Below are 13,947 nucleotides of genomic sequence, written 5' to 3' on the forward strand. Positions count from 1 at the left end.
ACTTGAGTCGTGCAGGTGCAGCTCATAGCCGAGCGTCCATATTTCCCAGGACACCTGAAGACAACAGCATTTATTCGTCGTTGACAGCTGCAGCGGTTGATGTGATGACGTCTTCCCTCTTGGATCGGGAGGATTCAACCAAACTTTCTCGCGGTCACAGTCGCGTCAAGCGCGACAGAAACACCCAGCGTAAAACCGGAAGTCAAATGCCTTTCCTAGAAAATGAGTGTACCTAAGTTGTACATTTACACAGATCCATGATAAATTGTGAATCTGTGAAAAAAACAAACAGAAAATAGACATGTACTTGTAGGGATCAAGTGGGCAAAGTAAGTGTTACCTGATAATGCATCTGACAAAAAGAAAAATACTTGTCCAACAACTGATGTGGATTCACCTTGAATTGGTACATAGTCTGTAGCAGGTACTATGAAAGGCCTTATCCTGTAATGATCGTGAAGCAGCAGATAGGAATTCACACGTGTCTTTCTATGCCATTGTTAGTGTCTTAATAATGACATATTGAGACACTAAAGCAGAAAAAACACAATTTTTCGGGAGTTTTTAATGAAGACATTTGCCTTTAAACCCATAACTAACACTGACATGTAAAAATTGAAGGAACACAAAAATGTAGCTGTTAAACGTGAAGACAAAAAATTAATTGTATAATTTCATTTTGAACATGTTTTACGATCGACAAGGTTGTTATTTTGAAAGTTTTAACCGGAAGACCTATGTTTTCTGGCTGACTTGACGCTAACTGTCCCGAGAAAGAGGACGAGGAGTGCTCTGCTGTACTTCTCTGGACTCAATGGACTCTCTCTTTGTTGCTGTGTGTAGTTATTAGTACAGCGGACACGGTCTGTGGCGCAAACAAGTTTATTTTCTAAGAAGTTACAAATAACTGGATGTGGACTCCAACGCCTGGACTTTATTCAGACCGCTAACCTCTCCGGTCTGAGCGCTGCTAGCGAAAAGCGTCGGATTTAATTTGCTTTTCATTTTATCGAAAGGAACATGAGGGAAGAACGTGAGTTCCGATATGTCTTCTCACACAACTCCTCGGACTACGTTATTAACGTAAGAGTATTCTGCTACATCCAGTAACCCAATGAGCGTTACATGCTATCCCTATAACTGTGTAGTTAGCTCAGCTAACGTTACATTTTTAAGTTACTTGTGGTTTTTCTCCATACAGTGAGACGTCGTAGTTATTACCGCTTAATTGAAGTATCGAACGTATATCTGTATTAATAAGTGATGTTGTTCATGATATCGCTCCCTCCTCCAACAGACAACTCAACAACTTTAACCTGATGGTGGGAGACTATCCGTGTAAACCACTGAGATACTTTAGGTTATTTGACATTTTTGTTATGGCCGAATTACACTATACATCCTAAAGAGTCAGCGGAGCGATTGAGTTTCATTTCTATGAAATCAGACTTTGCAATATGGAAGAATATTCTAAATTCCTATAGTTTTGAAGGGAGTTTGGTTTTTCTTCGTATAAGGGCAAGTCTTCCCCTCCTGCACTGATCCACATGTTCTACCAGAAACTAAGCAACTACTTCAGGTCACACAGTTCGCTGTGGTCATTGAACCTCACAGCAGACACTACAGCCTCTGTATGGAAATATTCTGCAGGTGTTGTAAAACTTAGGAAAAGCAGTTCAGTTAATGAATAAGCATCTGAGATGTGTATTCCTCCAATCCCGTCAGAGAAAAGGCTCCAATTAACTCCAGGAACACTGCTGAATAATAGATCTGCATTCACTTAGATCTAAAGATCTTCACTTTGTTGACATTTTGCTGACAGTGGTGTCCACAACAAATGAAGGACCTTGTCATGCTGTCGAGTGGTCAATCAGTCTTTCACCAGAGCTCTCGAAATGAATGTTTAGTTGCACACAAACTGTTCTGGCGGCTGCTGATGGATCAGTCATTTCCAGACTCTTAATCTTTGGTGTGTCCTTCTACGCTGGCATTTAACAAACCCACGCTTTTTTTCTTCTTCTTTTATTATAGCTGTAACTGTCACTGCTGAGGGTGTACCACAGCCGCACAATACCTCACCTACAACATGTTGTGTCACGTCGCACTTCTTCGGGCGTTTTGCAGGCGCAATTAGGTTTGATTTAGCTGTCAGGTGATGACTGGGTTCTCAAGCTTCATGGTGCTCCTGTCTGGTTTCCTTGTCGATGACTGAGTGAGTTTCACTTGATAATACAAGGATACCTTTCTGCGTATTTGACGGCCCAATAACCGCCAGTGAACTTCACTTTGACCCTCCGGCTTTGTTGCTTGATATCACGGCGCCTCATGGCGGGCCTCACCGACAATAACAAAGCTTGGTTTTCAACTGTCATCCGTAAGAAAGGGGAAGCTGACAACTTGAGACATGTTTGCAAAATGTTACTGTAACTGAGTAGCTGGTTTACTTCTGCGTTTACTGTGTTCCAGAGACGATGTTCGATTACCATCCCAGGGTTCGAGTAGAGATGATCCCACACATAGCTCAGATCAGTGGTTTCGACTGGGTGCAAACCTCTCCGCACCGTAATTATGGACAGTCGGCTGATCCTTCATCCTGCGGCTCAGGAAGCTCAAACTCATGCTTTCCTGTACAACATACACAGACGAGTAACGCAAGTAGGTCAGTTTGGGAGACGCATTGTCACTGCGTGGTCTGGCAATGATCGAGCAGCATTCCAGTGCACGCGCATACGTTTGATTTAGGTCAAACCCAAACAAAGGCGTCACTCGCAAAGATGACTGACTGACTGTCTCCAGTTAAATGTATCCCCCCCCCCCCCACCCGCTCTTGTACGGCTCTGCAGGAATGCGGCTCATAGAGTTATTATGATCGTGAGCTGTGCAGTGGAATTTTACCGTGTCTCCCCTTCTCCACGTTCTCCCAGCCTCGGTCCTAATGTGCAACGTGTCCAAAATGGTTTGGTTCCAGCCTGCCAGGAGCTGCAGTACCAGAGTGTACAGTGACCGCATTGATGTCGACTCAGGGAATATCAGTCAGGGGGGCTGACGCTGCAGATCTGCACACCAGGTCTCAGTGTTTGATAGCACTTGGTAAGAGGGGAGCAAGACGATAGATTATAGCTCCGTACCATACAGATTCTTATCCTTGCACAAAGGCATCAGTTAATCAGGGTTCCCGTATGTTTTTATCGAGCGTCTGATAAATAGCTAAACCATTGAAGAAAGGTGTGGTGAATGTGTTCTCCATCATTAACCTAATTGTCACTGGCTCCTCATGTATGCCTTGGAGGTAATGTGTTGTCTTTCCTCTAAAGCTCTTTAAAATCACCTAAAATGAGCATTCTTCACCCAGAAAGGTTTGCAAAAACACTACATTTTGATTCAACGCTTTGCTTGATCATTGACATTTTCGTATTTGGCCAGGTATGTGGTTAAGGGCGAGAGTGACAGACAAGGAAGAATTCCTATGAGGCTAGAGGAGGGTGCTGGGGTGGTTCAGGACACAGACACACAGCAGCAGAAATCTGCTGTCTTTCCTTATTCTTCCGGGACTTATTTTTGGAAACCGACCCCGACAGGAGCCCGTCCTTCCTGGCCTCCTCTCTGTCCCTTCCTACAAGCTGTAGACTGCTTCAGATGTGTGCTGCTTTAAAAGTATCTGTGTCCTCCTGTGGTGCCTCGGTATCCCTTTGACCCTGCGATGTGCTGCCTGGGCTTGTTTTTAAGTGCAGTGATTGATGGGTCATTTTGTGTGTCTTGTCTTCTTTTTAGGTTGTTTACAAGAGGAGACAAGGGGGGAAGTGACACTCTGCTAGGACAATAAGAAGCATAAAGACGTAAAGGATCTGTTACATCCATACACCTTGTGGCGCTCCTGCTTTTTCTTATCGTTTCTGGATTTAATTGGGAACAGATCACTTGGCTTTTGACCTGTCTGTCTTTTCGAGGAAATCCCCGATGCATTCTCTTGCCCCCTCTCAACATGCTGGCTCTGAGGCTGGAGCAGGGCAGGCGAGGGGGTGGTGAAGTCGATCGCCTGCAGAAAGGGGACGCTGTGGCTCGGCAGGGCCGCCAGTCAGGGAGGCCCCCTTCTTGCGAGCAGGGCAGCAACATCAGGGACAAGATCTCCCAGTGGGAAGGTCGCAGCCAGGATGCCGGGGCGAGAGCACATCCTCCGACCGTATCCAGAACTCTGTCTGGAGAGCTGCTGGGCAACGGATGTCCCAATGAGGCATCAAGAGGGGGGCCTTACCTCTCCAAATCTATGACCTTGGGCTTAGATTTTCGAGCATCCCCAGCACAGGCTGGATATGGTGTGGTTGGTAGGAAGTCAGAACCTCTGCAGAAATGTTCCACTGAATCTCCCACCACATCCCCAGGAATTAAACCACTTGCAGCGCAAATGTTTGCGTCTCCCAAAGTGGAGACCGTCGCCGCTAACCCCGCAGGTAAACGGCTCTTCACCGCCAACAGCGACCAAAAAACGTATCGCATCTTGGATGTTGAAGTAGTTTCTAAACATCTACCTCTGTCGACTGATGACCAAGAAGACAACATGCCTGCTGGGAACTTCTACACTTCACGGGGTTTCTGGCGTAAGCTGGAGGGGGACCAACTGCTCTGGGAGAAAGGCAGGGGGTCCTCAGTTGAAGCTCAGCCTCCTCCCAAGCCTCTGCGGACATTCCAGTATGTGGGAGCCAACAGCAACAACGTGGGGCGGGACAGCAGATCCCCTCATAACAGCCACTCCGACGTGAGGAGCAGTAGGGTAGCCCACCCACCTACGTTCCCACCTCCTCCCTGTCCTGTAGCTAAGACGAATGGGCTTTCAAGGCATAAAAAGAACAGGTGAGTCCATGCAGAGCACTTTAAATGGATGGGATTTCTTGCAGTGCTTTATTTGATCTGACAGAATAAGGAAATTGACAAATGCACAGTAAACATCCTGCTTCAGAGTTCGTCTATCAGCAGTGTTTTTTGGGGCGGTTCTGTGGAGGAAACCGAGTCTAAACTGTTGGCCGGCGTCCTGGTGTGATGTCACATGATATCTAGCAGCATTGTTCTCTATTATGTGGATGTGGCCTAGTTCCTCTGCAGCTACGGGTCCAGGGTCATCATCTACACGCACACACACACACACACACACACACCCTCACACCCTCTCACACTCTCTCTCTCTATTCACTAAAGGCAAAGCAAAACATAACTTGTAACCCACGCACACACTGAGCTCTCTGTAAACTGTTATGTCTGTCGTTATCATCTAAACACTGTCCAGGAGTTAACAGATTATGATAATACAATGCTAAGGTATTCACATTTTTGAATAAGAAATTGAAAGAACAAAAACATATAAAGCCTCATATTATTTTTGAGAGGTGTTATTTAGCCGACCCTCATTGATATAAAGGGGGTGGGCAAAAGTAATCTGTCATTATCATGTTATACAGTTAAATAGCACCACAGACTGCATCCTCCAAAATTACAATACAGTTGAATTGATATCATAATCTTCACAAGGTGAGATTTATAGCAGGACTGTGTACCTAATAAACTGGGTCAATTTATGAGGACTGCTTCCAAATTCACCTGGAATGGACCTTGTGTTGTGTGTCTGAATGTAAGTGCAAGAAAACACCTTATAAATAACAAAACATTGTATTAGTCTGTTGGCAAACCCCAAAACAACAGTTACAATAACAAAATGATCTTGTCTTCACTTGCATGAAGAGATGAAAGCCTTTATCACAGAGCTGTGACTGAATAATAATCTGAATAAGACGCCTAGTTGTAGTCGGTCTCAATCATAATACTCATGGAGAGAGTAGTGTATTTATTGGAATACAACCTCACTTTTAGTTGGGGCAAACTGCCCAAATGGCAGAAAAAGTTGGCCAAATTATCACAAGATGCCCAAAGCAACTTTCAATCAAACTAAATAAAAAGTAGCCCAGTCTGGCAACAGTGCACCTAGTGATGAAAAAGAAACCTACACATTTTTATTGTTAAGTTCCTGCCAGTAACTTTTCCCTCACCTCCAGTCTTCCTGCCGCACAGGGCTCCTTGTTCACCGACTTCAGAGGAAGCCATTAGCTGTCATTCATTCATGTGCATTATGACGTTCCTCCATGGCGCTCGGCACTACGTCACACTGAACCTTGAGTTGTGGAAAAGTCTCTGTTCCAGCACTCCTGTGCATTACTTAAATCAAGCACATCAAACCTCCACTGAGCTTGTAACCAGACCTAGATGATAGCAAATCTGCTCTGACTAAACAGATCTGTATCTCCACTTTGAAGTTTTCATGAGAGGAAAGCTGCACTGTGACCTAATTGTTATTATGACAGCTGTCATACTGCCAACTGCCATGTCTGTTTTAAATCCTGCCATAGTCTTCTTCCTTGTTTTGCTCTTCAAACAACTTCTGTACCAGATGAGCAGACATTTCCTTTCATGACAGTTCGTCACACTCTCTCTCTGTCTTGCTGCGTTTGATATCAACATATGGAATGTTGTGGCGGGACGCTGACTGAGCATAATACGAAAAGAGCGAACAATAGTATGGCAGCTATCTTTAGGACAGCAGCGAGACCCCTCTCCTTCACTGCCTTCCCTTTCCCTCTCCCCGCCACAGGAAGTCCTTTGAGTACGAGGATGCGGCGCGTCTGACGGCGAAGCGAGGCACGCTGAGAGGCGAGGACGGCCTCTGCCACGCCTACTCCGACGACAACATTTACGAGGACATCGTTTGTAAGTTGAACTCCCTGAGTTTTTAAAAAGAGACAAAGACAGGAAGTCATAAAGACTGCAGGGTGCCTGTCATTGGTTGAATGCCCCGTTTAGAACTCTTTTATATGATCATAACGGAGCCTGTACAGGGACCGGTGACCTCATCAGGAAAAATCACTGGAGATCGACTCCCGGTTTCCAACAGATCGTACAGTTTCTGGAATATTGTGACATTTTGAGAGTTGTAATCCAAAACAAAACACAGCACAGCTGTACAATATAGTGATTTGTTATAAATCAGGACAGGTAGTGAAAAAACATTGCTTTTTAGACTTCTGCGTCTGCATCAGCCGGTGCAGTTCAGCATCCTCCAATGATGGATTTAGACACATGGTGTTACTGCAGTAAAATGAAAAGATGATGAAACATCCAGTCAGCCTGTCTTATCTTTTCCCCATCGCTCTGTCTTCCCCCACGTGAAGTGACCAGAGATACCCCCTATGAGGATGTCAAGCCATCTCCCATGTGTCTCCCTATCGGAAGGCCAAAGGTACTGGGAGCCATTTATGCCTCATTTTCACACTCCAGAAACATTTTTTTGTTGTTAATTGGTGTATAAAATGAGCCTAAAGAAGGAAGTATTGTAGTTTGATACTACGTAATTACCAACAACCAATCGATGACTCCGAATCTTTTTGTCTTCCAGCTGCCGCCTAAACCTCAAACGCTGCAAGGCTACGCTAGCAAAGTGGAGAGGAAGAGGTTTCAAACATCCACACCATCCAAATCCTCAACACTTGCAGATATTCCCAAACCAGCTACACCGCGGCGCGCAAGCACGCAAACAACACAGAGGACGCCTCAGGTAGACGATCGGTGGATTATGGCGTCAGTGCTCGTATTGGGAGACGATAATTGACCGAGATGTTTTGTGTTGATGCCTTTAGATTGGCGAAAACTGATTCGAATTTCGTGGTCAAGGGTCACTGTGACCTCACAAAACACATTTCTGCCCATAGCTCAAGAATTCACAGACTAAATACCAATTTCACACAAATGTCTAATAGGATTAAATTCTGAAGACATGGATGTAAATTGCAACTTGGTTTGTTTGCGGAGGCGTACATCCATGCGCTGGTAATTCAAGTTGAGCAGGCTTGTTGAGCAGGAAGGAGAGGGATGCTGAGAGAAAGCAGATAGTGGTGGAGGAACATGCACTTCATGAGAATTCGCACAGAACACGTTAATTCCTACAAAGGACTCATGGCAGTGCGAAGAGCGTGGACGGGGGGAACTTAAACGACCAGGTACAATAACAAAACAGAGTTATTAACATATTCTACATATATGTAAAGGTGAGGACTAGAACATGATGATAGCTTTAAAACCCATGTGACACTCGTGTACCAGCAGGTTTGACAAATGCCAGTCGAGGTTATTTGGTGACGTTGGTAATCTGATTGTTTTCCATTATGTTACTTTTAATTAACAATTAGTTTAGAATGAATAGCCTAGATAGCGATTATAAAACTCAACGTTTGTTATAGTTATGTTATGCTGTCCTTTAACTCTTTTAGATCTTTGACAGCGGTGTTAACATTAAGATAATAGGCATAAGAACACCTCATTATGTATTTTTCTGCTCAAAAACTGTACCATTATCTTAGTCAGGGAATTTGACTTTCTGACACACACATTGGCTTCCTCTACTGGCAGTGCGCTGTGTGTCCTCTTAAAGATAAGTTGTAACTTCCTGTATGTGTTTGTTTGTGTGTAGAGCCCAACTCTACGTATTAATGTGCCTTAGTTGGCTTGTGTCCACTACTCAACTGTGTTCTTTCAGGACATTAACAGAAGAATGTACGGTTAAAAAAAAAGAAAAGTATGAAGAACATCTATAATATAATTATGTACTTAGTGGCTTGTTATGTCATGATTCTCTGTAATCATGATTCTATAATGGCTGTGAAATTACGGGGCTGACAAGTACCTGGGTGTGTGTGTTCTACTACTCAGTATGTCAACAAGATCGAGACCATCTTTGATGACAAGCGAGGGAGGAAGAGGGTAAAGAACCAGGGAGTCCCAGTGCGAGGTAACACACACACACACACACACACAGACTGTCAAATATGCTCAAATGTCACTCACATCAACACTTCAGTCAGATTAAGTTGAGCCTCTTTGTGGAAATACCCAGCTTTTGATGGTACACACAAGGCCAGCTGCAGCTGGCAAAGCCGCTGATTATGAAACAAAGGCAGACTGTCTGCATCTGATTATGGCTTCTCAAGTCTTTTCCATCCCTCTGCTTCTCTTTAACCCCCACCCCCCCTTCTCTGATTCATATCCACAACAGAGGAGACCAGTGGGACAGAGAGTGACCCCGAGGACAACACCAAAGGTATCACGGTAGAGTTATTGTGTCTGTAATGTTTCTTTACAGTAACTATAAAAAATAAATAAACATAGCATCTCTGAAGAGTGGATTAGCTTCGGTCAATGCAGGCCGTGTTACATATCTCTGTCCAATCAAGTGACATTCAACCGTAGTGGGACCATAATGCACCTGATTGTAGACTAGTGCAGAAACAATTCCTCATTTATCATTCAAGAGGGCTTTGAGCTAAACGCTGGTGTTTACTAGGAAATATTTACCATCTTCACTATCTTAGTTTAGCATGTTGGCATGATAACATTTTCTAATCAGCAATAAGTAATTAGATTTCATGTTTTTCAGGTATTTGGCCATAAACCAAAGCATTGGAGAGAAGTAAACCTTTAGCTTTGACCTGATGAGGGCTCTTGAATAGATTCACCAAAGTTTTTATATTTCATCCTCTGGGGAACATCTGTCTCTGCCAGATGTTATGCGAATCCATCTATCAACCATATGATAATCCATATAACGATACTCGTCCAGATTTATCAGTGTGGACTTAAGTGGTGGGCGTTGCCATCCTTAAAGCCACGCCTGGCAACTGTTGCTTCTGTTAAGCCCTCTCAGAGAAGTCAAATAAAACCAAGACCAGCCAAGCAACATCCTCTTTGCAAGAGAGGCTCATGGGAAATGTTGTTTTAACTTTAAGAAACTCAAATAATACCACTGCTGTAAGACGCAGACTACCAGCTATCCATGACCATTGTTGCGGACACTGTGTAATCAGCGTTACACAATTATACTTCATGTTTATTGATGTTTGAAAAGCCTCGTATTGCTCTGGTGTGCTGGATGTGATATGTCCCAGGACAAGCATTTAGATTACAGTCTCATTGTGTGGTGTCCATCAGGCTCCAGGAGATCAGTTTACATCCAGTCTACACTGAAACGTCGGCCAGGTTACCGCACCCTGGAGAGAGACCTGATCCAGCTGCAGCAGCAGCAGCTATTCCAGATCTTTGTGGTGGTGTCGCTGAGAAAAGGCTCCCCGGAAAACACCTACGCCCCTGAAATCACGCAGCAGTTCCCCAAACTGGTTAGAAACAAGTTTTTTAACATAACCCTACCCTTCTCCCAGGCAGAGGACATAACTGTAGTTTAGTCATAGTGCTTTGATTGAATGGTATTCTGTAGAATTAGGACAATGTCATGTCCAAGATATAATCTTATTTGGTAGAATTAAAGGAGCATGACTCACATCTAGAGCAATGAGGAATCATTTCAAGGGGAATTTTTCAGTTTTACATAAGTCAAGAGCACTCATGAAAGCAAGTTGTTTATTTGTGTTCTTCCCATTTTCATTTTTTATTATATTTTAAAATATTGTCATGTTAAATTTGGCCATTTTTAGAGGTTTTGTCTCAGGCACCTATATGGGAACATACTGTTATTTGATGATGATTTAGAACAAGTGCTTATGTAAAAATTCTCTAAACAAGTACACCCTGCATAAGACATTCTTAATACACCGTAGCTAATTGATATATGTTCTATTAAATTATCTTTCAATGCAATTAAATGAGTACTGACTTCACGAGGGCCCCTCTTTAACCGATTCAAGGAAGTCACTCGGAGGAGCACTGCTTTAACTGGATTCCCTCGTTTCAGTTTGAGAAGTCGTCCCGGCTCTCCAAAGAGGCAGAGGACCAGCTGAAGGTCATCCCCAAGTTCTGCTTCCCCGACACGGAGGACTGGAAGCCCTCCGCACACATGCCCAGGTCAGCACATGCACTACAGTAATACTGTTTATAGCATGCTACATGGATACATTCCTAAATGCATCACAAGGGCAATAGCACAATGGTAACACTACGTTTTCATCTTTCATCTCTTCCTTCTTGTTTGTGTTTGCTTTTGTTGTCATTCTACACACACCTTTCATGTGCTCTGATAAACGTTGTCTGACTTTTCCTTCCTGTGCTGTGTTTAGCTTTAGTTCTTGCACTGTAATTGTCAGTTGTGTTATGTTTCAAACTGCCATTTCCTCTTTTCTTATTTATATCCTCTGCTGTAACCCATAAATTCCCCCACGGGCATCTTTACAATTTCAACAGATCTAATTAGTACTCTTGAGTCTTTTTGTTGTAACTTGTGGGTGTGGTTGATTGTTGTAATGTGGATTATGATCTCAACTTACTCAACCGCCCTGTCTTTAAATGCGTATCTGTTGTAGTGCAGATAAATAACACTCACCTGTCCATTTAGATTGTTTCTGAATGCTCTGCCTTTACATTTGGAGATATTTATCTCTTTTTACAGCTTTTAGACAAACTATTACATACTGTTTTTTTACAATTTTTTTTGTTTTTTACGGTACTAAAAATCTAAATGACATCATTTGACTGTCTCTCCTGTGTCTTAACGTTGTTCCGTTCACAGTGAGACCTTCTCCTTTGTCCTCACCGGAGAGGACGGCAGCCGCATGTTCTGTTACTGCTGTAAGATCTTGGTGAGTGTAGAACATTAGCGTCTGAATCATTGACTCGAGCGTCTGTGTGTGTGTGTGTGTGTGTGTGAGACACGACATGGAAACCCGCCACATGCTTACTCAACATCTCTGAGGAGATTTGAATCAGTATATGCGAATAACAGACCGTAAACCACTTCTGAATCGATGACAGAGAGCAAGAAGAATGTCATCCTTTGCTCCTTTCTTTTGCCTCACAAAGAGAGCTGCTTTGAGATCTCTTTAAGACACTTTTATAAACACGCGTTTTATGTAGAAATGATGTGGTGTATATATGCCAACATATACGCTTGTGAGTATTCTGTGCTTGTCTTGTTGAGCTCTCTTTAACTATGTTGTTGTTGTTCTATCTTTACTGTAGACAGTTAGGCCAAGCCTTACAGTCAGAGCTTCATGTTTAGTGTTGTTGGTTGATAAGCTCAACGCTACCATCATAAAAGTTTGGACTTTAGACTCTTGATTTGTTTTTGTTTTCCTTTCAATCCACCAAGATGTCATTGAAAATACTATTAGACACAATACAACAGAAAGTAGGCTCTAGATGAGAACATGGCCGTACTCTGTTTGGTTAAATGTTCATTCTTAATGAGTGTTTTGGCATATTGATCTCTGTGGTTCCCTGCTTGATGTCATATGAAACTGTCTGTTTCTTTAAGCCCATTGGAAAAGGGAAGAGGCTTCCTGAGGTGCACTGTATTGTCAGCAAACTGGGCTGTTTCAACCTCTTTGCAAAGGTGAGGCCACTACACAATGCATCTGCACCCTTGTTTCTGCTCATAGAAGCCTTTTGTAGGGAGATGAAAGGAGCTGGATTTAAAATGGAATGAGGCCACTCCAGACTATAATCCAGAGCGATCCCTGGGTGTGTTTTTCAAAAAAGAAATTGTAACGCATGTAGCCGTGTCACACCCGTCTTCCTTTCATCAACACTAGTTCTTTCAGTGCGGGCGGTGATTTGTCTCTCTCCGTCTGTCCAGATTTTGGAGGAGGTCGAGAGGCGCAGGGAGATCTCCCCGGCGCTGGTTTACCCTTTTATGCGCAGTGTGATGGAGGCCCCTTTTCCAGCCCCTGGACGCACAGTCACCATCAAGAGCTTCATCCCTGGCACTGGGAATGAGGTAACCCTGAAACCAAGAGAGGAAATGTTAATTAGTAGTTTAGTCCCTCCTAACCACTCCTTCCTGCACACTCAGAATGACTCAGACTGGGAGGTTATCTGTGTAAAAAATAGGGATAGCTATTTCAGCTTTGAAAGGGATCATGTCGGGACAGCTAAATGTATTGTAACCGTCAATCATAATCAATTTAGTCATTACTGTTTGCTGACTCAAAATAAGTAGGTAATGACTCCTCCCAAAACTCAGACCAAATGCTGCAGAATCACTACTTTCTTCTCTCTCAGCAGTCAGGAGGCTCTGAGGATGCTTACTTAAGTTTCCACTTCTGTGGTTCAAAACTGCATCTTCCACCTGAATCCATCTGAAGAGTCTGTTTTTGCTTTAACAGTCACTGTAAATTGTAGAAGGTTGACTTCATTTAAAAAGTCAGTAAAGCTTAAACATTTTCCAGTGAAGTAAATGACCCGTTTAAAGCTGAAAAGAACTGTGTTTAACAACTCGTGTCAAAGCAGTAAACTTGGCGTTAACTCAAAATCATGACTTTAAAATGTCAGTTCAGACAACTTAAAGATCCGAGCAGTACACATAAAAAAAGTTAACTGTTTTGGTCGTCTTTTCATGCAGGTTGTAAAACTCAAAATTCTCAACATGTTGCCAAATCAACATGTAAACAATTTAAATGAAAATGCATTTTTTTGGACTGCAGATTATTGTCCTCTATGATGAACATACGCTATTGTTAGTGTTGTTTTAACAACATTGTGTTACAGTTTCAAGCTGCGGTTGATAACTTTTATAGAAAATAAATGATCATTTTAGCTCGAGCTGACCGTAGTGCAGGTACAGTCAGTGTGGAACAGCTAGTCTTGACAACTACAAGTTATACCACTGTAATAACACTCAGCCTGGCTCCCTGTGCTCTCGTTGCTCTGCCAGGTACTGACTTTGTGTCGACCAGTGGACTCCAGGCTGGAGCACGTGGACTTTGACAGTCTGCTGCAGTGTCTCAGTGTCGGGAACCTCCTGCAGGTGTTTGCCTCCCTTCTGCTCGAGAGGCGGGTCATCTTCATCGCTGACAAACTCAGGTACTGCCGTGGTAACACAAAACACTGCAGGGCCACTTAACCATCGCTGTTTATATGGAAATTATATATATATATATATATATATATATATATATATATATATATATA

General features: G+C 43.2%; 1 protein-coding gene across 2 annotated transcripts in view; it reads left to right on the plus strand.

The window, feature by feature from the left end:
• The first annotated feature begins 763 nt into the window (after positions 1–763).
• Positions 764–13,947, plus strand: part of dennd2c (DENN/MADD domain containing 2C) — a 17,960-nt gene continuing 4,776 nt past the window's right edge. The window contains exons 1-13 of one of the 2 annotated variants that reach the window (XM_031868795.1): positions 764–1,083; positions 3,772–4,848; positions 6,635–6,750; positions 7,212–7,279; positions 7,436–7,594; positions 8,746–8,824; positions 9,089–9,133; positions 10,021–10,205; positions 10,778–10,887; positions 11,549–11,618; positions 12,293–12,370; positions 12,614–12,754; positions 13,691–13,839. In XM_031868795.1, coding sequence (XP_031724655.1) covers positions 3,983–4,848; positions 6,635–6,750; positions 7,212–7,279; positions 7,436–7,594; positions 8,746–8,824; positions 9,089–9,133; positions 10,021–10,205; positions 10,778–10,887; positions 11,549–11,618; positions 12,293–12,370; positions 12,614–12,754; positions 13,691–13,839 — 2,066 coding nt within the window. In that variant the 5' untranslated portion in view covers positions 764–1,083; positions 3,772–3,982. The remainder of the gene's footprint in view (positions 1,084–3,771; positions 4,849–6,634; positions 6,751–7,211; positions 7,280–7,435; positions 7,595–8,745; positions 8,825–9,088; positions 9,134–10,020; positions 10,206–10,777; positions 10,888–11,548; positions 11,619–12,292; positions 12,371–12,613; positions 12,755–13,690; positions 13,840–13,947) is intronic. The other variant, XM_031868796.1, reaches the window with a different exon arrangement.

The sequence above is a fragment of the Anarrhichthys ocellatus genome, unplaced genomic scaffold (assembly GCF_004355925.1).
Source record: "Anarrhichthys ocellatus isolate YVR2014 unplaced genomic scaffold, GSC_Weel_1.0 scaffold44, whole genome shotgun sequence".
Lineage (NCBI taxonomy): Eukaryota > Metazoa > Chordata > Actinopteri > Perciformes > Anarhichadidae > Anarrhichthys > Anarrhichthys ocellatus.